Source organism: Lygodium microphyllum, chromosome 10 (assembly GCF_053477565.2).
Source record: "Lygodium microphyllum isolate KBCC chromosome 10, Lygodium_microphyllum_v1.1.10, whole genome shotgun sequence".
NCBI lineage: Eukaryota > Viridiplantae > Streptophyta > Polypodiopsida > Schizaeales > Lygodiaceae > Lygodium > Lygodium microphyllum.
Genome location: NC_141144.1, coordinates 124,414,129 through 124,441,536, shown reverse-complemented (window position 1 = coordinate 124,441,536; position 27,408 = coordinate 124,414,129). Strand labels below are relative to the sequence as shown.

The 27,408-nt window shown below is 44.2% G+C and overlaps 1 protein-coding gene across 16 annotated transcripts in view; it reads right to left on the bottom strand.

The window, feature by feature from the left end:
- The window catches only part of LOC148030529 (protein CHROMATIN REMODELING 4-like), a 111,785-nt gene that overhangs the window by 20,857 nt on the left and 63,520 nt on the right, over window positions 1-27,408 (bottom strand). For all 16 annotated transcript variants that reach the window (XM_087686871.1, XM_087686884.1, XM_087686885.1 and 13 more), the window contains one exon: window positions 27,242-27,381. In XM_087686871.1, coding sequence (XP_087542997.1) covers window positions 27,242-27,381 — 140 coding nt within the window. The remainder of the gene's footprint in view (window positions 1-27,241; window positions 27,382-27,408) is intronic.

Sequence of the window (27,408 nt, the reverse complement as noted above, 5' to 3'; positions counted from 1 at the left end):
ACATTAGCTTCATATGTGGCTGCGCCGGAGTGGGGTATTTGGGCTGCCCAAAAACCCAATCAAAGGGGCGTAGGGTGAAACCAACCACCCCTCTCCAAACAGCCGACAAAAATAACCAGACTTTCTTAGCGATGGGGCAAGAAATAAATCGGTGCCGGGCAGATTCCACAGTAGTGGTGCAAAAGAAACAGTTGCCATTGGAGATTCGTCGCTTGGAAAGAGCTGAAGCAAGCGGAAGACCACCAATCATCACTCTCCAAAGAAAGACCTTATATTTGAAGGGTGTCTTGTTCAACCAGCCCTCCATCACAGTTGCCCTTCACCATGACCGGGATTTACGCAATCCCCATAAAGCATTCGCTTTAGTAACTAGCCATTGATGATCTTTAATCAAAAGATGATACACTTGGTTAGCAGAAGCTTTGCTTAAATGCAGCCGGCCTTCAAAGTCACAATCCTGCCAGGGATGATCCGAAGCAAGGGCAGGAAAGGGTTGTCTGCTCTGAAGCACCGTCAAAAGCTGTTCCCATAAATGCCTATATCCACGAGGGATCCTGAAAAGCCTCCTAGCTGTACGAAAGGATATTAGCACATTGCGACTGGCAAGGGTGGCATCCGCGACTGAAGACAAGCCCAAGCGTGCCATCCGGTTGAATTGTGGCCTAAGCTCGTGTTTACCTTCCCATGAAAGTAAACGTGAGACTGCCAGCAATTCCAATTGAAAAGAGTTAGTAGCTAAGCGATCCTCCATTGGATGCCACTGAGCCTTTTGGAGGACCAGTTTCCAGGAACATACCAAATGAGTAAGTAGCGATGAAGAAGAACTAGAGAACCGCGAATCAGCATTAAGAACATGCCACCAAGAACTCCAGATTTGGGTATTGCCATGCAGAAGCCCCTGGTGGAAATAACGGGCTATAACAACCCACGGATGATGATCCGAGCACAAGGCGCGGAAAAGAGACCAACGGAGTGCCAGCATGTGAGTTTGGGCATCTAAAATAGCTCCTCCACCCATGCGTTTGGGGGTGCACACATGCGACCAAGAAATCCAGGAAATATCTGCATGCAATGAGTCCTTCCATAGCATGAAACGAATAGACTGAGTAAGAGCATTGAGAATCGTAGTAGTCCAGGGCAGCAATGGCAAGAAATATGTGAACATTGGCAATATAATTGTCTGGGCTACTTTGAGGCGAACATGGAAGGGCCAGGCCTGAGACTTCCAATACAGAAACTTAGCCACCATTTTTGAGAAATCCACTGCAGAAGCTGCTTTGGGGGAACATCAACACCCAAAGAGTACCCAAGATGCCTGACAATGGAGCCACGAGGAACAACCAGACCCTACCAGTCCAAGGACTGCAAATCCGACTCCGTGCAACTGAGAATGGCTGATTTGAGCGCATTGATGTGAAGGCCAGACGCCTAACCAAAGTGACCCAAAACATCCAATGCTTTTCGAAGGTTATCCTTGTCCGCACGCAAAATCATAAAGCTATCATCAGCCAAGGATTGACTAATGAATTGCTGTCCTGTAGGAAGCGACAATCCGGCCAACTGAGTAGAAGCTGCCATATGAGATAACATCGAAAGAACTGGATGCATCGCAAGGGCAAAGAAGAGAGGGCTCAAAGGGCACCCCTGTCTGACAGAGCAAGCAAGGACAAATGGCGTAGTAACACCTCCATTCAGCATGACTCACGAAGACGCCGCAGCGCTAATGGTGTAGATTAGATGAGACATCCGAGCACCAAAGCCCATAGCATACATAAGTTCAGCAACGAAAGACTAGTCCAGATAGTCAAAAGCCTTTTCCACGTCCAGTTGAATCAGTACGACCTCCTGATAAGAATGCCTTGCATAATCAATTGCCAGTTGTGCATTCAATACATTGTGAAGAATATTTCGGCCCTTAATGAAACCATATTGTAGAGGGTGCACAATGGCAAGGAGATGCTTATGGAGCCGGTTCGTTACTTTGGAAAAGATTTTGTACATAGAACCCATCAAAGAACCCATCAAAGGAACCTTTGGAAGCAGTTTAATAAGTCCTTTCCATGAGAAAGGCATGATCCCCGTTTCCCAAACCTGCTGAAACAAAGCCTGCAATGGTTTTGCCAGTTCGGTAGCAAAAGCCTCAAAGAACTCATTGGTGAGACCATCCCAACCCGGACTTTTATCCTTGGGCAAGTGTAACAAAACGTCCATAACCTCTGCCTCACAAATATCTGACTCCATAGTAGCTTGCATGTCCTGCGGAACCTGATTGCGGACCAGGTCATAAAAAATCGAACGGGCCTGAGAAATTTGGGCTGAAGGTAGAGAAGTGGAACCGAGAAGGTCGCGGAAATAATTCCTACACATATGCACAATAGTCTGCGGATCCAGGATAAGATGGGCTTCTGCATCCTCCAGTCTGGTCATATTCTCTCGAGCAGGAGAGGCATGGAGAGCTCGAAAGAACTTATGGGTCTGACACGCACTATCTTGCAAAGTCTCCGTCAGATGTTGCAATTTGGCCTGCTGATACGATTTCAACTGGAACTCTTTAATAAGATCAGCCACCCACATTGCCAGTGCTAGCAAAAATGCATCATCCGGAGTGTCCACCAGGCAGAGAACGAACCAAAACCAGCAGGTCCTCCGCTGCTTGTCGACGCCGCCGACAAAGAGAGGCATGATAGATCCCATACTACCGAGCAACCCGCTACACATTAGAGAGCAATCTTTCAAATGAAGCAGTGCCCTGAGAGGAGAAGTCCAAGAAGAATCTGTCAATCAATTGCTGCATATAGCCCTGAAAGATTGCATGCTTCAAGTAAGACGAGTTGAAACGCAAAGGGAGTCTCTCCGGAAATTGCTTGAAAGGTGCAATGGGTTGTGCAAGCAGCTCAAGCTGCAGAGGGAAATGGTCCGACAAGGCATATTGCTGCAACACTTTTATTTCGAGCATCTCAGGAAGAAAATCATCATTCTGCATGATGTATATGCGGTCCAACCGCGACCATGTTGTTGCATACTGGGCAGAATGGAAAGTAAACCCTGTAGAAGACGGGTGTAGCCAGGACCAAAGATCTTGCTTAAGAACAGCAAGAGCCAACTCATGCCACATACGACTTTCCGGCGCATCCATTACCGAATGCTCCGATGTGGACCGGGAAGAATCAACACACATATTGAAATCCCCCATGAAGAAGCCCCGTCTGCCAAGTGACAAGGAGGTCTGCAAAGTCTGCCAAAGCTCCCGACGAGATAACGGATCATTGGGAACATAGAGGCCAAGTAACCATAAGATCTCCCCTTCGAATAAAATTTCAATCACCAAAAAGCGGCCATGTACATCATTTTTAATAAGAACAGGCAGATATTTGTCATGTACAATCATGAGCACACCCGAATAATGCATGGCCTATGTCCCTGCATAGAACAAACGAAAGCCATGGCAATCCACAACTTTTCCGGCTTCTCCGTGACTCTTGTGCTCAACAGCGCACAGGATATCCCACTGATTCTCATACAATACAGTCCACATGGCATGTTGCTTGTGTCGAGAACAAATTCCTCGCACATTCCACGTGGCTATTTTCATATGTATTCAAAACAAAATCAGGTACGAGGCACAGCTTGCCTCGATTTGACTTTTTCTGCGAGAATGTCTAGGACTCCCTCGTCCAAGAAATCCGCCAACACAGCAAAAGAGTTCTGAGGACCAGATTTGGAAGTAGCCGGCATATCTGCTGGCTTGGGGATGGAACGGGGATAACGACGGTCCTACGGGGTAATGACGTTGCTTCTGGTATCAAAAGCCAGCTTAGCAGGTGGACCCATTGGACGATCCGAATACATTTTCCTGGCGGGCTGAGGACGGGGGGCAGAGGAAACCATAGCAGGAGCAAAGCGCTCTGAAGACAACATTTCCTTCCTGCGCATATATGTACGCATGGAATCTTGTGAGGTAGTAGGCACAGTATTCTCCATGCCAGCAACAACCCTGTTGCCTTTTTTGGCACGTACTTTAACCCAATCAGTGACACAGGAATCGAGACCCGAAACCTGTTGTTTAACTTTGTCCAAAACTTTAGGCGGGTGGATAGTATCTAGCGATGGAGCATCACACACCATATCTTCCATGGGCGGCGCAACATGGCCAACATCTGAAGTGTGTTGCTGCTCCGGGCATTCGGCCATAAAATGCCCCAATTGTTCACAAGAAAAGCAATGTCTTGCAAAATTGCCCCATTTCAAACGAAAGTGTAACGGATGCATGCCAGAGCAATTGAGGTGTAACCAAGCAGGCCTTTTCCTTGCAGTGTCCCATAACATACACAAGCGGTTGCGATTCATAGCCCTGAGACTAGGAGGGACCAGAACCGTGCCCACAGCGGCCATAGCATCCTTCAATAGTGGCCAATAAACAGCCGGACAATTTTCCACTTCTACCCACACAGGGCATTCACGTTGCAGCAGGCGCTGAAAATCTGCCATCGGGTGCCATGGAACCACATGAACCAACCGGCGATCAAAAAACAAAGGCAGTTTAGACAGGAGAGCAGCACGGTGCGTCTCAGATTTCAAGAGGACCTCAAAAAAACCTCGGGACCCAACAAAAATCTCTTCAACACATTCCCCTTGTAGCAGATTGTGCAGCCACTGGCGAATACGGGAAAGTAGCGGGATGCGACCAGTGAAGAAGAGTATCACAGCGCGATCATAAAACACCGAAAAGGAGCGTAGGACAGTTTTTGGGTCCACAGTGGCTTCCAGAACATCGTCAGGTGCAAAGTCCGAAAAGACTTCCTGATTATGTTGAGCATAATCGCCACACAAAGTGTTGGAAAATTCCAGCAAATGCTCCCAGTCAACATCTTGAGAGTCCACAGAATCCGAAGCAACCTTAGCATACGAACGATCCTGATCAACCACTGTCTCTTCCGAAGTATGCTTGGTACGTTTACCCGCAGGCTGGATGTCAGGACCACGGGGAATCTCTTCGGTGCACGGAACCATATCCTCAGGTTCCTCAGTATCAGAATCCGGGCCAAGTGTTGCCACCGTTTGGTCTATGAAATCCAGATCCAGACCAGCCATCTTGTATCACGATTGGATCTCGAAGGAGGACTGATGCACGGTGGCGAGCGGGAAACGCAACCTTGTCCTCCACAGTCGCGACCTGTCCCAAGAGGGCGCGCGGCAGGGCACAACCCTAACAATACAAAGGCAAGAGAGTGGAGCACAGGGCGGGCAGTCAATGGCAGAGGGGGACAGTCGGGGGCGCAGGGCAAGGGCCAGGCGTCAGCCGAAACCCTAACGCATAGGGCGAAAGGGCGAAACGCAGGCGTAGAGCCCTCTCTCTCTCTCTCTCTCTCTCTCTCTCTCTCTCTCTCTCTCTCTCTCTCTCTCTCCTTCTCTGTGCGTGTACAGATCAGTGGGAACGCTGTCTACGACACTGCCACTAAGAGCTGGGCGCCTCTGCACGAAAGGACAAAGCATGCAGGCGGAGCCTCGAACAACACCACAGGGGACGGAGACGGGGCGACCGCAGACGTGGCAACGCGACAGGCAATAGACAGGGCGGGACGGAACATGGCGACGCTCTGGAGCGAGATGTAGGAGACGCGAGGCCACGTGACGGGAGGGCGACGGTAGGGACCCCCGCACCAAGGACAGGCAACGGACGAGCGACGCTGACGCCGTCTACACGCCAGAGAGAGCAACCGATGGATGACGAAACAGAGCGAATAGCAGGGCGCGACCACGATCCGCCATCACTCTCAGGTTCTCTCTCACCTCTTCTATATGATACTCAGGCTCCCACTTACACCCTCTCTCTCTCTGAGAGGAACAGAGTCATCAGACAGGAGATATGGCATATTTATATACAGAGGACATGGGTCAGCCCTGCACAGCCACTGCCATCGAAGATGGCACATTATTATACACAGTTCTTGAGCATATCAGAGCAGGGATTCATAGAGATTCCGAGATATATACAGATCTATATGCCACATCAATTGAGAGTTCTTATTGGACAGCTCAGGGTATCATCACATCAGCTTATGATTGAGAGTGGCAGAGCCAGTGGCATCCCACGGGAGGAGAGGATATGCCCCCTTTGCAGATCAGAGGTGGAGAGTGAGGAGCATTTTGTTCTCAGATGCTCGGCATACTCAGAGTTGAGATCTAGATACACATTGAGCAGCTCACTTCAGGGATGTATGACTGATATGGATCAGAGATCGTTTGGCCGTTTTCTGGGAGAGGCATGGCACATCAGAGAGCAGAGAACACAGCGGGTCCCAGTCAAAGAGGGGCCTACCCAGATGACTATTACATAGTTCTTTCAGACAGACAAAGTGAGAGCTACTGTACCAGCCTCCAGCCAAACCTCCGCGCTCACACTACACCAGGCTGAGGACCAGCGTACCCGACGGCGCACGAGGATCTGTGGGTTTCGGACCCCACAGCCACACCGACAAGAGATCCGGAGGATTCTTGATCTACATCGACAGCAGACTGAGATCCGAAGACACTCGACACATTGGATCTCAGATCTCCAGTTTGCTCTTTCTCCACCGCTGATGTACCACATCCTGCATCCAGGAGGGATCACCTGCTATTAGCGACTTCGACAACTGCTACTACATCCCAGGATAGTATATCTCCTTGCATCTGTTACATATACATATCGCACCACTTTATCACAGCCGACAGTTGTTCCCCTATCACAGCCGACATTTGTTCCCCTTTTGTAGCCATTATCTGGAGTATCAGAGCTACATACGCACATACACATACACGACACTTATCACACTCACAGCACCGTATTTTCAGTTTCCAGTTTTTTGGCTTTTCATTCAGCACTTTTATTTTGGATAGCTGGACCTCATCAGTTGTATCACAGTTTGTCTCATAGGCCAGTTTTGGTCTTTCGAAGACGTTAATATAACTCTCTCTCTCTCTCTCTCTCTCTCTCTCTCTCTCTCTCTCTCTCTCTCTCTCTCTCTCTCTCTGTGTGCCTGCACTAGCCAATGGACAGCCCGCCAGGCCCTTCTCACTACACCTAGAGGATCCCGACAAGACACCGCCTCAATCACCTCAATTCCGTGCTAATCACAACCTATCACCTATTGATTGCGACCTGTCACTTGCTTGATTGCAACTGGTCGCTTGTTCATTCCTGACAAGCCCATTGTCCAAGGACAATGGGTCATTGTCCAAGGACAATGGGTTGCCTCAATTGGCCATGGCCAACTCCGTCAAGCCCATCCCATCTACCTAACCGCCGCCTACCCATTTTGACCGCGCCATCAACTACCCGATTCAATCACAGGCCTATCACCCACCTGAATCACAACCTATTGCCTATCCTTTGATCGTGCATCCTATTGCCTATCCCGTCAGCTTAATTGACACTCATGCTCCGCCCAGGACTTGACTTGCCTGCACCGCAGAAGCTTAGCTGGACCCACCTGCACTTTGGTCCCGCCTTTCTCCACCTGCTTCCAATCCAAGCATACCCCACTCAACCATGGCATTCCGGTGACTGCCCGTGAGAAAACAGACAGCAACAATGGGGTCCCCCAAAAAAAGCCGAGTATCCCCAACATGCAGTAGCAGCACAAGAGAGGGTGAGGAACAAGAAACACTCAGTTGTTTAAAGCAGCATCGACAAGGTGATGGACTCACGAATGAAGAAGAGCCTAGAGGTGCTTTGAGACGTGTGCAAAATGCACAATCAAGATATCAAATATCATAGAGATGATGGCAGCAGTGTGTGGCAAGGCACTATCAATATGGTGGATGGCCTAGATAATGATGAGCAAGCTGCATTCTTGGTAGCTAATGCCCACTTGGAACCATTTTGCCTTGTGGATGTACTCTAGATCAACCAACAATACTTGGATCTACACTCCCCACTCCATGCTACCCAAGAGCTTGAATCAACCCACAAGTAGAGCCCAGATGATCCAACCAATCAATTTCCAAACTTGGAGGCAGAAGCACCTCAATCTATGACTATAGCTGATTCTGAAATTTTAGATATGCTCCAATAAGAAAGAGAATTTAAGGAAGAAGCCCCAACAACAAAAGAGAGAGGGGGATGCAACAAGAAAAGGAAAGTCCCTTTTCATAGTTCTTTTAGACGAGAGCATACACTATTTCGGACTAGGAGATTCTCTTGGTAGGAAATTTTCAAGCCAGGATGCAAAGTAGACAATGTGACATGTGATTTTGGGGATCCAAGGCAACTACAGGTGATGGATGCAAAGGATGTAGGCATAGGCAAGGTATCAGCTAATATTGGAGGAGATAGCATTGATATGGCTAGTGCCTAATAGAGCTAGGGTCACAACACCAACTCATTATCTACAACCACATGAAGAAGTGGGGCATTGACTTGCTTCTAGCCCACTGGCTCCAATATGGCAGTCATTTTCTCGAAGTGGAAACATTTCGGTTGGGGAAACACGTTTTAGGCCCGTATCATTATGTTCAGCATTTCAGGTCTTCCCAAGAGGCATTTCAGGGTGTTTCATGCTTCTATGGTACAGATACAAAACACAAAGGCTATAGAGACCACTTTATGAGGACTGCAACAAATAGTTTCATTGAGACACTTGCCTATCTAGACATATGCATGCCACATGAGATGTAGGTAGCTATTGCCTAGTTCAAGGTCTCCTCTCATCAACTCGAGATTGAGACACATCCCACATCCCCAAAGCTGAGTGGATCTATAGACTATACTAGGAGGAAGTCGAGGGTGAGGAGCACTACATCCACAAATGCAAAGCCTACAGTACAATCCAAGCTAGATATCCCACACTATTTAGAGGAGACTAACTCCGTTAAACTAGTCATGGAGTCCCTAGACTAGTGCCACCTGGGCTAATTTCTAGTTGAGATTAAAAGGCCATGCACACCATTACTGCATGCAAGCACTCTGCAAAGAGGGGGCAACAATCATAGCTCATCGATTTCTTCTAGACCAAGACTAACACACACAACAACTACACAAACAGGGGTGACAATCCAAAGAGTTGAGGAGATCAATAATCACGCCGACCACAAGTGTAGGGGTCATAGTTGAAGGAAATGGGGAAACGGAAACAAAAACAAAGAAAGGCTATATTTGAGGAGGGGAGATGGAAAGCCACATCATCAAGGGGTGGAGGAGTGAAAGATTAGAACCTAGGTGCCAATCCTAACCAAGTGAGCTAGCTAACAGTGCATTGTATTGATATTCAGCCAAACAAAGATTGCATGCTAATTCCTTGCAGATTGAGTTGTTGGCTGTGACTTGGCTGCTCTCTTCGGAAGGAAAATAAGACGATCGCTTAAGTTCAATCACATGGCATGTCTAGGCTTGGTTCCTATTGCAAATGCAACTCTATTGACTCAGAGTATGCTAATGTTTTTCACACAGCCAGATTTGTTTTCCGTATCCCTCATAAGTATTGTAATTTATGGAACATGATCTCAATGCATTTGCAAGATTGGTAGCCCTTTCCCGCCCTTGATTCTTGGCAAGGTTGAGGACTTGCAAGTCGGCTCTCTCTCTCTCGGGTGCTTTGATTAACTAGATTTATCACCTCTTGATTAGAGACCATCATTGGTTGGTGACCAAGGCCAATGCTATTCGGGAATTCCATAAAAGCAGGGCCTTATGGAAAGTGACTATTTTGAAGGGTTGATCAATAAGGCTCCATTCAAATGTAATGTCTTCCTTTGGAGAATGTTGATTGGTGGTTTGGCCCTCACCTTAGACCTTTTCAAGCGTTGTATCTCTAATGGCAACTATTTCTCTTGTACTATCAATATGAAATCTTCTCACCATAGATTTATTTCCTGCCCATTAGCTCGAATGATTTGGTCCCTCCTATCTAACATTTGGAGAGATGTGGTGGGACTTTTACCGCGTCTCTTTGATTAGGTCTTTGGCAAGGTAAAATATCCCACTCATGCACAACCACATATGAAAATATTGTTTCATTTTCCTTGATTCTAGGGCTGTTCGCACGATTGGGTCACCCGGAGTGCCTTTATCTTTGATTTTTCCTCTAGGGTTCAAAGTCATGTCGCTAGGTTGAAGGGTTTTGTCCACTGGTAGCTGAATCTTGTTTAACATGTTGGCCTCCCCCCTGAAGAGGATTTAGTTTCTACAACCAACTGCTGCTCCTCATGTCATTCCCTTGCTAGTTTCTTGGTTTTGCTCACTGGTTGGTCTACAAAGTTTCCTGTGTGCCTGTTTGAACTATAGACGCAGGCCTAGTTGCACCAAGGCCACTCCCTGAGCAGGCAGACTCCTACAAGGCTGCATATGGAGTAACTCCCTGCTGACTGGTAGGCTTGCCAAGCACAATTCAGGGCAGACTGGCAGCACTCAGGTATGTGCGACAGCAGGGAAGGTGGAGCGCAGGTCAAATGGACGATGCTAGTCCTCACACATACTCTCCTTAATCTCTCTTTCTCCACTCAACAAACAAACAAACAACACCCGCGCCCCCCCCCAAAGACACACACACACACACACACCCCAAAAACCCCCCAATGGGCAATCATATTAGCCACATAAGAAGTACAAGAGTCATAGTAGAGTAGCAAAATAAATTGTTATATGCCAAGAAACTAAATTCTCTTGAGGGAGAAGGCCAACATGTTAAACAAGATTTAGCTACCGTTGCAGAAAACCCCTTCAGCCTAGCGACATGACTTTGAACCCTAGAGGCAAAATTGAATAAGGCACTCCTAGTGACCCAATGGTGCCAACAGCCCTAGAAACAAGGAAAATGAAACAATATTTTCATATGTGGTTGTGAATGAGTGGGATATTTTGCCTTGCCAAAGACCTAATCAAAGAGACGTGGTAAAAGTCCCACTACATCTCTCCAAATGTCAGATAAGAAGTACAAGAGTCATAGTAGAGTAGCAAAAGAAACTGTCATGTGCGCAGCACTGCCCTGTTTCTGCAGGGCATCTGGCGCCCACAAATCTGAAATCTGCCTACCTATGATCATGCTGCTCTGTAGAGTAGAAGCCCAACCCCTAACCAGCGTACCGCAAAATTGTCAGGATCTGGGAGCGCAGGACTGCGACCCTGCACAGGTCAGGAGAGCAGACCTGCCCTTGTACACACACACAGAGAGAGAGAGAGAGAGAGGACAGACTTGGGCAGCCCTACTGAGGCATGGTTAAGGAGAAACTGCAGGAGTCAAATGATATTGATATGGCTTTTCTTGACTAGCATATCAGGAATGGGGATGATAATGATTCAGTTGAATCAGATGGTGACTCGTCAGCAAAAGACTCTGGACACTTGATGGATGGGGATGAGACGGGTAAGCGTCGTAAAATGTCGGTTGATGAACCAAACTTGTGTATTCAAGATTTGCTTGAGCCAAATGTTCAGCCTGTGGGACCTTTACAGTTTATGCTGGCTACTGCTAATAATCTAATGTCGGATTATGCTCAAGCCAATAAGCGTAAAGCGATTTCTTTACCGACAGGGGAACATGTGGTAGCTGTCATGGGCACAAATTTGGTTTTGCAGCAGATTGCTGCTTTCCATGAGAGGGTAGCCATCTTCTACTTCACATGAAGGACTCATTTGATCACTAGAATTCATGTGTGGTTGCAATCTATGCTTGTTAGTGCTGAGATGGGTCAAGATGATGCTTCAACACAAGTGCACGGCCCGCTTGTTGAAGAGATTTATGATGGGCCGAAGGGATTCTTCGAAGTCCTTTTTCACTCCCCTGAAGTTTGTACTTTTATTATGCGACGTATCCCTTTGTTTATGGATGGCCAATCGGTACATATGGTCCCTTGGAGATCTATGGCGGAATTTAAGGAAGTACTTAGGCAGACGTGTCCTATTTGGGTTGAGGTGGTTGATTTTCCTGCACATCTTTGGAGACTTCTACCTTTGGTGTTGAGAACTCTTGGTGAAGTATTGGTGGAGCCTCAGTTGGCCTTGCACAACAAGAATAGGGCCTGCATACTTAGGGATACAAGGAAAACTCACCCGACTTAAGTCCAGTTTGAGGTCCCGGGATTGCAAACGTTGGTTTACGAGCTGAAATGGGGAACATTTGCTGGTCACTTTTTCAAATGTGGCCAATTGGACCATTTCATTTCTGAATGCGATAGAAGCCCGGAGGTTTTGCAAAGTTCAATGGTTATTAACACGGATATGCATGAGTATCAACCCCAGCAATTGGTACAGCAGCCAAAACCCGATCATGAGCCACTTGTCCAACATGGACATGATAATGGAAAGAAGAATGTGTCTCAAACTGGTATAGATCGTGCATCGCTTTGGATTGGTTGGAATTTGCCTCTACAGGATAATTATTGGGTCACTATGGTTAGACGCAATGCAAGATAGGAGCCTCATTTGTTTTCCGCCCGCCCACCTCCATTGCCTATCACTCAAACTTTTCAATGTAGAGGTAGGGGTTTCTACATGAAACCTCAACCCTCGCATTCTCCTGCAATCACTGCGGAGGATAAAAGGGCTTCTAATTCTGCTTTGCGATTTGATCAGCGAGGGAGGCTTGTGCCTCCTCGTGATGTTTACCATTCTAAGCAACAGCAGTTTCCTTCCCGTGATTCAATTGCTAGTTTGCAGAGAGCAAATCTGGTAGATGTGATCCGAAGTGAAATGGAAAATTTTCAAGCAGCTAAAGCTGTTGATGTGAAAGGGAAAGGGAAGGGGGTGGTTCAGTAGTTTTCTTTCTTTGTGTTATCATGAAAATTGTTTTATGGAATGTGAAAGGTGTTTCTTCGACGAGTAAGCAGCATTGGTTGTGGAAAACAAAGTTAACTGAAAATTGGGATGTTTTTTGTGATGTGAAGCATGAACATCATGCTTTGGCAGGATCTATCTATGTATACAAGGATTATTCAATTTTTTTTAGTGGACGTGTTCAACTTAAATCTGGAGTTATGTTGGCCGTCAAATCATCCCTACAACCATCTTTGGTTTCTCAAGACCCTTGCACTAGATTTACGATTTTGGAAATCCTATACAAGGAGAGGTTTTGTGGCTGGTGGGGATGTATGCTCCTTCTACTGCCTGAGAACGTCGTCTACTACCTGCGAACGTCGTCAACTCTGGGATGATTTGCACTGCCTGGCCATGGCTCATTCAGGATTTGTTCTGGGTGACTTCAATATATGTGTATCTATGGATCAGGCAACTTCACAACACTCGGTCATGGATGGTCCTGAACAATAGGCATGGGATGCTTTGGCAGCTGTATCCCTGAAGCAGGACATGTGGTCTTGGTTGCATCCTTCTCAAGCCAAATATACTTATTGCTCTCTTCAGCATCCAAATACTTGGGCCCGGCTCGATCGGATCTATATTTGCCAAAGTGATACTTTTCTTCCTGAAGTTATTGATATGTGGGTGCAGAGACAGCATGCTTTGTCAGATCACTATCCTTTGGTCTTGGAGCTAAATCACAGACCTATCCATGCCTTTAAGGCCTTATGGATTCTTTATATAAAATCTTTTCTAAAATCATTGCCAACAGGTTGCAGAAAGTATTTCCACAGTTGATTCATCCACGCCAATATGGTTTCATTAAGGGCCGGAATATAATGCACAATACTTTGAATGTTCAACTAGGAATCGACTATGCTAAAGCTTCACCTAGTAGGTGGTTATGCTTTAGCTTGATATTGAAAAAGCATTTGATCGTGTTAGTTGGTCTTTTTTGCGGCAACTAATGACCACCATGGGATTTGGGTCTCGTATGATCTCTCTTGTGGATACTATTAGTCAGGGTACTATTGCCCGCATTGCACTTAATGGAGGGATCACGGATGAAATTGCCTTGTTCCGGTCTCTTTGACAAGGCTGCCCTCTCAGCACTTTGATGTTCACTTTAGTCACTCACCCGATGCTTTCATTGTTGGGCAAGTTGGCCAATCAAGCGAAGATAGTTGGTCTGACTCTTCCTAGTAGAGCCCAACTTTTGGAGCAATCTTTGGCAAATGATTCCTTTATGTTTCTTAAGGCTGATTGCTTGAATGTCAATCGAGCAATGGTTGCATGGAATATTTTTGCTATTGCATCAAGACTTCATATTAACACTCAAAAATCTGCACTGCCTTCTTGCACAGAGAATGATTTGCAAGCCCTAAGCTGGCATGGAATTGTGATTTCTAGGAGAAACATAACCAGACATCTGAGCTATCCTATTGGTATGGATGTAGCTCCCTGTATATTCCTAGATTGAATGTCATCCCGTATTCATGATCCGTTCATCTACTAGAAGTCTCAAGGCTGGCCTCTTCATGTGCGACTTCAGGTTGCTCAATACATCATGATCAGCATGATCTCGTATTTCCTACCTCTTCTTCCTTGGACCAAGAAGTCTCTTCTGGAATTGGTTCAATCTATCCGATTCATGTTGTGGAAAAAGAAAGGGAATCGCTTGGGCCAGGTGTGGATTTTGTGGCAACATATTACTACTCCTAAAAGGATGGGGGGAGCGGCTTTGTTGGATGCTAACTTGCATATGCAGCCTTGAGGCTAGCACTTTTGCAAGCACTATGTACAAATAGTCATCCTTGGTCAGATATTGCAAAATTTTTCATAGAAAAGATTGGAATCTCTCATGGTAGCACAATTATTCATGCTTCTTGGTGGCATGTGCTTAATTCCACAAGACCTGTAAAGGTCTCTCAGTCTGTTCTCCTTTTTCATTTGATTGCCTCTTGGCAGGAGATGTTACATTTTGCAGTTTGGCACCCTCCTGATTCTTGTAAGAAGGAGATTTCATTGCAAGGAGAAGTGTTGGCTACTTCCAAGTTATTGGATTGGCCTCATAAAGATTTGCACAGAGATAAGTTTAATCGGATGGCTCATTTGGGGTTGCAAACAGTCCTTGATGGTGTCATTCTTGAACAGGCTCGTCTTTATTCTTTTCGGCATATCTGTCAGCACTTCCGGGTGCCTCGCGGTTATCATGGCATTTGGTCATCTATACAAGACAGGCTTTTGAGGTTCTCCCCTTTGTCAGTATTACAGCAGTCCTCTCCATGACATGATTGGAAGTTCGTGATTCCTAATGATTTTAAGAAAAGGTCAGCTAACCAGATTTATCATCAAATGGTGGAGGCCAAGAGATGGGTCACGGAAAAGGCTAATAAAGTATGGCATACTCGGGATAGCAAAAAGAAGTGGCAAGAAAGATTCATTCAACTTTGGAAGTCTAAGGTTTCGTATCAAGGTAAAGTGTTCATGTGGAGGCTGCTATTAGGGGGTCTTCCAACTAGCAATATGCTACGAGCCTACAAGATCTCTGCTGGTCATTGTGTGCTCTGTACTACATGCGATGAAACAGTGCTTTATCTTTTTGTCTCTTGCCCTGTTGCTAGACAAATTTGGAGTTTTGTTTCCGGTGTGTGGTCCGCCACAACTCGACACCAAATATCAATTCGTTCATGGATTATGGAAAAGATGATTTTCTCGCCTTCTTTGCATTCAGATTATTCGTGTCTTTTCTATTTCCTTAGATGGACAGCCTTGTGGCATATTTGGTGTACTCAAAAAGCCTTCATTTTTTATTTAGTATCGGATATCCATGGTCATGTGGCCGATGTTCGTGGTTTAGTATTATGGCAGATCTCTTCTATGGTCTCAGTTGATTTGGTTCTTCCTGGTATTGCTGCTCCCTGGCTAGATATTGTTCGCTCCACTCCAAATGTCCTTTCTGAGTGACATTTTTGAGTTAGAGTTGTGATAAACTTTTAGTTGCATCTGTGTTTTTTCTTTGCTAACCTGATGGTCTAATGTGAAAATATGAGACTTGTATCCTTTCTCTTTGGTTGGCCTGAAGACCGGATGTAAATATTCTAATATTAATATACACTCATTCACGAGAGAGAGAGAGAGAGAGAGTTACATTAATGGCTGGTGGAGCCCAAAACTAACCTAAAGGCAAAAATCAAGTACTTCAATCAACATTTGCACATTCCACTATGGGTGCCAAAGTGTGATGTGCTAAAAGATAATCAAAGATATCTGTCCCACAAACATGGCTACAACCTTTTTCCTCTATTCCCTTGCCCCAAAAAACATACAATAAATACGAATGGCAATATGTAGATTTGTGGCTACAAAGGCTTCAAATAAGAATTCTTGTGTGACTAAACCAATCTAGAATGTGCCCTCCTCATGTGATTTTCATTCAAAAATCTAGTTACTAGTGTTAGCAGAGTATTTGTCAGCTCATGTGTGAGTCTGAGCTTGATCTGGGCTGGGCATTTTTATTAGGTATTTTAGGTTTTTTCTGGTGTGGCATTTTATGCCAGTGGAGCATTTTATGCACCAGTCGGCCAGCATTAATGCTGTCCGACCAGCATTATTGCTCCCCACTTTTTCAGCTTATTTATACTCAGTGCTCCTCCTCAGTCAGTATCATCATCTTCACCATCTGCAAACTCTATGGAGAGAGGAGCCACTGCCAGTGCCCACGCAGCCAATGACTCACTGTTGTATGCGACTGTCTCGTGTTCAAATATATGGATTCCATTTCCCGTGCATACATCTGAGTTCTCATCTGTATCGTGTTCTTTTCTTTTCTCTTTTTGTCTTGTGTTTCAGCAGTTTATTTCAGCACATGTTTATGCTTCCACCGCTGCTCCACTTCTGACATGGTATCAGTTTTCAGGATTTGTGTTTCTGTTGTGTTTTATTGCTGATTTCAAGACTGCTTTGTACCCCCTGCTAATCAGACGACTGCTGTCGCAGACAGGCGACCTGTTTTGGGGCTGTTTTCAGCCTGCGTTTATTGCAGTTTTGCCATCGCCTGCTGCCTACGCACCCTCTACTCCCTGCGTTTTTCATCTGCAACTGCTGGCGACAGTTTTCTACCTGTTTTTCTCCAGTTTACAGCCTGCATTTTGCTGATTCAGCGTCTCTCCTGGCTCGGTGACTGTTACTTCAGGCCGTTTTTGCTGTTTTTGGCAGTTTTTGACTGATTTTTTGACTTTCTGCAGCAGATTTTGTCTTCTATTAATCAGATTTTGGGTTATATTGCATGTGAACTCTCATTTTCTGCAGTCTGTGCTTGTGATTTTGGCTGTGTTTCCTCTCTAAATTCCATCTCTTCTCTACTTCTCTTCTTATCCTCTCCATATGGCTGCTCCGTGCACTTCCACTAATGATAAGTTACATGGACCCGATTATCTCACATGGAGTGCTGTCATGAAAGCTTGGTTTGTGCAGAAGCAGTTATGGTACATCGTCTGTGGAGCTATTGCTCGCCCTCTCCGTTCTTTTCCTCTTCCTAAAGACTCTGATGAGGACAACCATGAAGAAGCGGTGCTCACATGGCACTCGGACGATGCCCGTGCTTACTCGGCATTGCTTCGGTGTATTTCTAAAGCGGTCTTACCGGCGGTTACCTCCTGTAGGACATCTCCTGAAGTATGGCAGAAGTTGCGGCAGATGTACGAGGCACCTTCCACCATGCGGGCAGTCACACTTTATGGCCAGCTCCAGCAAATGAAGTTTGAGCCGAAAGATACTATTCAGTCTTTTCTTCTTCGTGTTACGCAGGTACAGGACCAACTTCCGCACATGCAATCTACTCTTCCCGAGGTGCATCTCGTCGGGACGGTCCTCTATAAGCTCCCCCCGGAGTTTGATGGAGTGGCCAATGCTTTGCGGGCGCAGACATCATCGACTCCTATCAGTTTTACACATATGACCTCGATGCTTCTTGAGCATGAGACATCCTTGAGATTACAGGGGCGGCTTCCGGCACATTATGGAGGCGAAGCTTATGTAGCTTTAGAGAGGGGTGACGGGAAGAAGAAGTCGAAGGCCCAATGTTACCATTGTGGCAAGAAGGGACATTTGTGGAAGAACTGCAAGACGTTAGCGGCTTCCAAGAAGAAGGAGCAGAAGAAGAAGCGGGATGTTAACTCTACCGATGAGTCATCTCCTTCATCAGACTCCGACTCAGATCCTCCGACCAAGGTGAAGTCCAAGGCGCGGAAGGGATCCTTTTCTTCGGATCGCGGGAAGGGCTTGGTGGCCCCTTCCTCGGCTGCTTTCTAGTGGTGGTGATGAGGTCATCCCTCACGACTCTCTTGTGCCAGAGAGGGAATGTGAGCGGGTGTTCAGATGGGGCAGCCGCGCCTCATCTATACTTTTATAGAGGTGCACAGGTTCCAGAGAGGGACGTCCCTGACGCATCGACTTCAGTCTGGTGGAATCAAATCCTGGAGCTGGGATTGACATCCAGGTTCATGATGAGCTGGTTATCTGACAGAAAGCGGGAGGCTTTTGTCTGGAGCTCACATGAGGGGACACTTTGGTGGTCTGGCCAAAGGCGGGGAATCCATGATCACATATATTCAGCGGCATTTTTTGACAGGATGATCTTGTATGCTACTGCGAGACATTGGTGCAAGACACAGAGACATGCTATGATCTTCTCTATTTTCAGGTGTTTGGTACGATTGACATCAACATCAGGTTCTCTCCGAGACACCTTGGTGGTGGCTTGATCACCCACTGCTTGGGTATCCATGGTTCTACTTGGTGGTTCTATGTTGTATAGTTTCTGATCCCTTTTCATTGTACTATTGTATTGTATCAGATCACCCATGATCTGAGAGAGGGTGTTAGCAGATTATTTGTCAGCTCATGTGTGAATCTGAGCTTGATCTGGGCTGGGCATTTTTATTAGGTATTTTAGGTTTTTTTTGGTGTGGCATTTTATGCCAGTGCAGCATTTTATGCACCAATCGGCCAGCATTAATGCTGTCCGACCAGCATTATTGCTCCCCACTTTTTCAGCGTATTTATACTCAGTGCTCCTCCTCAGTCAGTATCATCATCTTCACCATCTGCAGACTCTGTGGAGAGAGGAGCCAGTGCCAGTGCCCACATAGCCAGTGACTCACTGTTGTATGCGACTCTCTCGTGTTCAAATATATGGATTCCATTTCCCGTGCATACATCTGAGTTCTCATCTGTATCATGTTCTTTTCTTTTCTCTTTTTGTCTTGTGTTTCAGCAATTTATTTCAGCACATATTTATGCTTCCACCGCTGCTCCACTTCTGACAACTAGGTGCCCTCAGTATGTATTTTAAGTCTCAATTCTCCAATTTCCTAACTTCTTTAAATTTTGTTCCAGATCTATTTCTCTGAGTTTTTTCTTGTTGATACCCTTGTGTCTGCTTTCATCAATACACACATCATAATGAATCTTGGAAAACCAAGGTGATGATTTTCAATACCTCCATCAGCTAGGTAGGCACCTCAATACCACACTATACTATTGAGCCAATGTTGTGAAGTAAGTATCACATTAGAAGTGATGTCATGAAGTGTTAGCATTCCATACATGGAGTTACTTCTCAAGCCCTGAATAAAGTGAAATATTGATCCTAGACTCCTACAAAAGTTTGTAGTGTTGACTCAATGAAAAGAATGCAATGGTTTGTGTGGTGCTGGCTGAATGGAGTGTATGCACAAAAGTAATTCCATGAATCAAGAAAGAAGCTTGAACCATTGGTTAGCCCACACCTAATGTATGGAGCCGCAAGGAGAGGCTACATATTAAGATAATTCCTTGAACACGTGCAATAACTCATTGCTTCTATGTGAGATTTTGCAAGCAAAGACAATTGCTGCCCCCATGGTGATGGATGTCCTTTTCCAAACAAATCACATACATTCATTGATCATAGAGAATGGACCCAACTCAATATCCTTGACTAGCTTGAGATCCTCACAATAACTCAGCCAAAAGAGATACATGTTGCTGATTTTGCACAGGTCAATGTATGATTTTTAGAATAGGTCCTCCAAATTGACTTATTTCCCCACTAGAATACAATATAATATATAGAGCTTCCAAAGTGATCACACTAAACTAAACAAATTCATCAAGAATATCATCAAGACAAATACTAAGAGGATCATGATCAGCCAAGACCGCTCCTTGGGATGAAATGACCTTTTACAAGCTCCATCAATGAGAAGAAAGCTTCATCATTCACCCGAGATGCATGGATGTGTTGGAGATCAATGCTCCAACCCTCATGTAACTACATAGGCAATTACTAACTCCATTTTTGTGAGCCCCCCATATGAGGAGAGAGCATTTATGAGCACCACATTCACCTAGTAGGTCCCGATTTCACCCACTGAATGGTGGCCAAGTGTGGCCAAATAGCTAGAGACAAACCATTGTGGAGGTTGATACATGGCCAAGCTAGGTACATACATATGTAGAGTCATTACTACAAGGTCCTTATTTGGAGGCCTTGTTGTGGCACGTCTTTTCCCACCAACATTTTTGGGGGCAAGCTATCAAGGGAGACGTAACTTGTAGACCTACTGAATATAATTCAATGGTCAATTTTGGACACATGCTTTTTTAGATGCATGCTTAAAAGGCATGCATTCAACATTCTACTTAGTGTATATGTATATGGCTCCTTTTTGTTGCCACAGACATGCTTTTTTGTATACACAGCCCAAATCTTCCTAACAAAAGCACACGACAAGAAAGCATTAGCTATCTATTATATTCATCTACAAAAATCAAAATTTTTAAATCTCCATATTCTCAGTTCGTCACTTGCTTATGAATTTCCTATACTTTGTTTTGTCTTGTTTTCTTACAAGATGCACATTACTTTGAGATGTCAAGTACTACAAGTTCTCTATGGCTCAGGTACAACACATTCATGTATACTAGAAAGGCACTATAAGGGATACACAGCATCTTATAGATTGTCATGAGGACATGTATTTTTGAAACCTCACTTAACATGTGGATTAATTTTTAATCACGTGATTAAGTAAATGTTGCACATATGAGGTGCAACTAGGGTTAGAGTAAATTTATGAGCCTGGGACCTAAGAATCATAGGATGTCAAAGGCAAAAGTTGCTATAAGTTATGTTGCACATATGCTTGGTGGTATTTGGTGTCAATTGTTGACCTAGGTCATTCATTTGGCCATAAGTACCAACTAGTGACACTAGAGATGTGACATTTAATTAATATTTAGAATGCTGATAAATTAATTTTTAATGATGGATAATATTTGAAAAACCATTTGGGAAGGCTATCACTTGGCAAACTTGACAATACAAGCTAGTAAAAGACAGAAGAAGAGGAAAAACGAGATGATTCTTGCTATAGCAAATATGAGAGAGCTGTGAGCAACCATGGCTAGCCTATTTTCAGCCATTGTAGCCAGCTACGAGTGAGTTTTGAGAAGGCAACTGTAGATTTGAACCCTCCACACCTAGGCAATTGCATCCAGGTACAACATGACAACTAATTTGGACATCTTAACTGTAGGCGACAACATTTAATGCTATTGTGGTGGGGCAGTAGCTGCATTTAACTGATTCAGTCATTCTTCGCAACAAAACTCTAAATTTTCTCTCTACAATTCTCTCTCATCTCCCAGTCATTTCACATCGATGCTCCGAAGATCTCAATATTTGGACCCTTGGAGGCTGAGAAATTGCAAATTTCTCTACTACAAACCCTAATTTACAGCAAAAATTAGGGATTAGCAACAACCTCAAGAAGCCTGCCAAAAATTGAAAGCTCCAAGACTTGGATTTTTCAGGGGTGAAGTTGAATTTCAACTAAATTCAGGTGGAGGACTAGCCAACCATTGAATTTGGGGCATTCCCATCGTCTATGAAGTGGGTGAAGGCCAATTAAGTGCCCGAATCAAGGGGCAAATCGGATTGAAGACTTGCTGGTCACTTTGGATAGCAAGGGGAGTTTGGATTGCGAAGGGGATCGGAAGAATCCCATTGTAAATCAACTTCTCCTTTAATAAAGCTAAAGAAATACAGAAAGGGGCACCAATTTTGGGGCCAATCGGGTATGCATTGTCCAAGATCAGTAGGAAAATTTGTTTTTCACATTTGCATTTATTGTTTGCTGCTGTAATTAAGCTGTAATCAGGGATTTACCACCCATCCACAGAAGGCTGGTTCCATAGATGCTAGAGAGAAGTAGAAATAAAGAAGCCTTACCTACATAAATACTTCGTCTACTACTAGATACAACTATTGGTAGATTAGTCTGCTCAAGAGTGAATCTCTGTGTAGTTTAGTGTGCTAATCATAATAGTTTATTTTGTGCATTTTTTCAGTGCCTTTTATTGAGGTTTTTGCCATTATTCTTCTGGCTGACCTAATTATTTTATTGGCCTAGATGCTGGCAGACTTCATCCAAATATTGGCATATTTTTTGCCTATTTATTGTTTGGCTTCCTCCTCATTGATTCATTACTTGCAAACTTCTAGAGCAAGTCCTATTGGCAAGAGTGAGCTGAGGCCACTGCTCACGTAGTCCATGACTCATTGTTGTACGTAATTGTCTCGTGTCTTGGTATATGGATTCCATTTCACAAGCATATCTCTAAATTCTCCTTTTGCAGTGTTCTATTTCTCTTTTCTCAAAATCTCTCTTTTTTCTCTCGTGTTGTGTAGTCTATAGCAGCAGCCTTCTATGCTTCCATCATTACATACACTTCTAACACCGTATTAGACCTTTGTGTTCGGGCTCTTGGTGTTGTTTTCTGCTGTGTGCCATCTGTCCTCAGCTGCAACCTGGCGGACCAGTCCCTGAGTATTTTCTGCCTGTTCCGGCCTTCAGCCATTTGTGTTTCATGCTGCAGTCTGCATTTAGGGTTTCTACACTGTATGGCTGCATCTAATGCTAAGTTGATCTGTTTTTTTGTGATCCACCTCTGTGTTTTTTGCATTGAGTGCTCCTACATGCTAGGTGACAGTATTTTTAGGCCTGTGACAGTGTCTATTGACTGTATTTTACCCTCTCCAAATGGCATGTCCCTGCTGCTCTACTGAGGATAAATTTCATGGCCCTAACTACCCTACATGGAGTGTTGTTATGAAAGAATGGTTTGTGCAAAAGTGATTATGGTACATGGTTTTAGGAGCTATTGTGCAGCCCCAAACAACTCTTGGCAGGTGAGCCTCATCTATATAGGTATACAAGTGTGAAGGATCCAAAGAGGAACTACCCTTCCACATTGACTAAATTTTAACAAGTTTTGAAATCCAGGAGCTAGGATTGACATCTAGGTTTATGGTGGGTTGTTTCTAGACACACAGCGGGATTGGCTTGTAATCCAAGCTCGCATAAGGGGACACTTTGGTGGTCTAGCCGAAAGTGGGGAATCCATCATTATCCATGGTCACGTATGCTCAAAGACAGTGCTGATAGGATAGTCATATCTACCACTGGAGATGCATTATTTGACAAACATAGAAAGCCATTGTGATCCTTCTCTATTTCCAAGATCTAGTATGATCGACATTGACATCACGTTCTCTCCGAGGCACCTTGGTGGTGGCTTGATCACCCACTACTACGATATCCGTGGTCCTATTCTAATGGTTTTTGTTGTATGTACTATCATGGATCCTTATCATTGTATCATTGTATTGTACCATATAACCAATGATCTAAGAGAGTGTGTTAGCAAATTAGTCAATGCATGAGTGAATATTGTGTGGTTTAGTGGGCTTGGCACAATAATTTATTTTGTGCATTTTTTTTGTGCCTATTTTTGAGGTTTTTGATGTTATTCTTATGGCCAACCTCATTTTTTTATTGGTCTAGATGCTAGCTGGCCTCATCCAAATATTGGCATTTTTTTGGCCTATTTATTAAATGGTTCCCTACTCCTCATTGACTCATCACTTGCAAACTTCCAAAGCAAAACCTATTGGAGAGAGGGAGGCCAATGCCAATACTCACATAGTCAATGACTCATTGTTGTATGTGACTAACTCATGTCTTAGTATAAGGATTCCATTTCCCAAGCATATCTCTGAGTTCTCCCTTTGCAGTGTTCTTCTATTTCTCTTTTTTCACAATCTCTCTTTATTCTCTCTTGTGTTGTGCAATCTATTACAACAATCTTCTACGCTTCCATCATTCCATCCACTTCTAACAACAACAATAATATCACTGACTATTCAAAAGAGGGATTCACCTCTTTGAGGTGAATCATGATATACTCAAATCAAAGATGCTTCGGGCTCTTCCTATTGAGCTCCTTAAAGGCTAGATCACATGGGCATAATATTGGGTTCAATTATAGGACACTATGAGTGACCATTGATAAGGCCACAAAGATACATAGAGCCAAGTGAACCCTTGGTCCCCAAGGCCCAACATTGCTAGGAGAATGTAAAGGCCTCTGGATTTTACAATCCCATGTTGGACATTGTAGGGATATGTAGAAGAGCCAAACGCTCTTTATACTCATTGGCCTTTCTTCGCATCAGTTTTCTTTTGCATTCTTGTCTTTATCCATGACGACTCATCTCCTAGTTCAATTGTGCTAACATCCCAAATATTGAGACATCAAAAACAAAGAGATGAAGCATATAACGATCATTCCATCAGTTTTACTTGTACTACATAATGAAAATGACTCACATTACAAATTATCTCTTGTAAGGTGGTTTACAAAGGCAAGAACAAATTGTTTCGTACACACCTAGATATATCACTTGCATGGGCCCTAACAACGGTTATCTCAATAATGGCATTCTACCAAGAAGAACTCAATTCCTAGTTAGTGGCTGAAATTTACGGCTCCTACTTGGTGAGTAAAATTTGATTAGCTACCCATTGGTGGTTTGGGCTCCTCTGGTCGGATTAAGAAGAGTTGCCCATTGTCAATAGATTGGCCACCCATTTGTAGGAAATGTGCCCACCAAGTACATTGAAGTTGCAAAGACTTCACGTGGTAGATCCCCCCTACAGTGTGCAACTTGGAGCTACAACAAATAAAGGTATATAATTACACAAAATCATGTTTAGATGCAACCATTGTATTGAATCATATTAATTTCCAAACATGGGTACATTCAATAAGAACATAGGCAAAGTAAAATAATTTGAAAATGTGTATTATACTATTTGATATCCTGGAGTCTATAGTACTCAAACAAGACTGATGTGGAGATCTCTCGTAGAAAGTAAAAGGAACAATAGCAATATCCCCAAAAGCAATATGATTGCAAGATTTCCAAATGGTCCAAAGTGTCAAAAGCCTTATCAAAGCAAAGAATTGAGTGTATTCCCTCAAATAAGCAAGGATAATACCAAACACCCCAAAATATTGGCAAAAATGATGAAAAGGGAAGCACACCCTCAAATACCCCAATATTCCTTTTTTTTAAATCATAGGAAGAAGGGCAAAACCTCAAAATATGGAGCACCAAAGGTAATATGTGGTAAGGTGGAGCATCACAACATATTCACTTCACTATTGCTTCACTCTCTATAATCTACTACCTACTTGTATGTGTGAATTGTGGAGTTCATGAACTTTTCTTTGATTGGGCTGATTTTTACCAAAAAAAGTGCCCTCCGTATCTCTCCAATTGCTATCTTCATTCATTCTCACGGCACCTCCATTTTCTTCTACTGACAACAAACTCAAAGGACCTAACTACTCTACTTAGAGTGTTGCTATGAAGGCTTGGTTTGTGCAAAAGTTGTTGTGGTATATTCTTTATGATTCAACTTCAATCCTCAACGACCATCTCCACTTCCATCTAGGAAATGGGAAGGAGGAGACAATCTTTGATTGGGACTCCAATGATGTCGTACATGTCCAAATCTTCTTTGGTGCATCTCCAAGAAAGTCTTATTGTTGGCCATCTCTTGTGGGACTTCTCCTGAAATGTGGATAAAACTTTGGCTAATCAGCAAAGCTCCAATATCCATGCGGCGTATCATTCTCTATGGACATCCTCACACCCTAAAGCTCAAGCTGACAAACTCCATCCACTCCTTTTTTCTCCAAGTAACCACTATCCAAGACCAATTTCATAGCATGCAAGCTACTCTTTCTGAAGCATATCTTGTGGGATTGGTGCTTTGCAAGCTTCCATCCAAGTTTGATGGTGTGGCCAATGCCTTGAGGGCCTAGAACTCAATGATTCCAGCTTCTTCACATGCAATCTATATCGTTGGAGCATGAGTCTGCCTTGAGGCTATGGGGGGGTTGCTGCCTCCAGACAATGCTCCACATATTGGAGTTTTAGTGGCTACAAAGGGTGGTAAGAAGCAAAAGGTAAAGTGCTCCTTCTAATGGCAAGAAAGGGCATCTTTGGAAGGATTGTGAGAAGCTAGTGCCTTTGCGTAAGAAGAGCAAGAATGACTATTTCCACTTTATATGATCAAGGATCAAGGGAGATCAACATTGATATTTTGTCTTTGTGAGGCACCTTGGTGGCGGCTTGATCACCCACTGCTTCAGTATCCATGGTCCTAGCTGACTGTCACTTTCATATGTATCCTGATGTTACAACTTTTGGCAAATCACTGTTGTGCTATGAGACACGGTGGTGGTCTCTACAAGTTTGTATGTTCCCCGTCATTGTAAATTTCAGTGTAGCAACCACCCATGATCCAAGAGACGTTGTCAGTTTAGTACATATCATGCACCTTATGCATTGCGTTTAGCCTTCAATTAGGTGCCGGACACAGGCAGCTAGGCAGCCCACTTTAGAGTTTCTTCCATTGTCTTACGTTTCCTCCCATGCTTCTATACAGCTCCACTCCACTCTCAATTGTTGTATCACGTCATCTTGTATTCTTCAGAGACTGGAGGCACTGCTACTGATCACCATTGTGCCAGTACCTTGTTGGCATTGTAATGGCGGTACAGCCCATCTCGTACATCAACTTGTGGATTCCATTGCCCATTCATTTTGAGTTATTGTGTTCATGTGTTCATTCTTTCTGTGAGTGTTCATACTTCCTATCATCTGCACATTCTTACATGGTATCAGATGACAAAACACCAACCAAGAATCTCCATTGAAAAGTCAAGAGGGAGTTTGCATTCCAACATGCCCTTTAAAATTTTACTCCACCACCTCAAAGGCTTGTCCAAACACCATAGTGTATGTGCCTGATTTTTTGATCTAGGGAGAAGGAACAAAATGCTGATGAATAGACTCAGCAGACAACATTAACAAGGACAAAGGCCTGCTGACCCATAAAGTATGCTGCAAACTTTAACCAGCAAGCCTGAAATCTGGATCCGGCTCAAAAGATATATACTTAAATGCTTGGCTTTGGGGTGTAACTTTACACACAAATTTTTTTGTGACACCACACACACACAAAAGAAAAAACAGGTCATGCTGCATAAATATTGAAAATATTAAACCTCCATCGAAGGATCCTGTCCCAGCTACTTTCTTCTTCACTACCCTGCCCAGAACCAGTATTAGTATCTCCTGTTGAGTCTGCCTCTCTTTCAGTTGGTTCTTGTTCATCCGGATTTTCTTGATCATTCCAGTCCCACGCCTGAAATACAAAGCTCCATTTCAACGT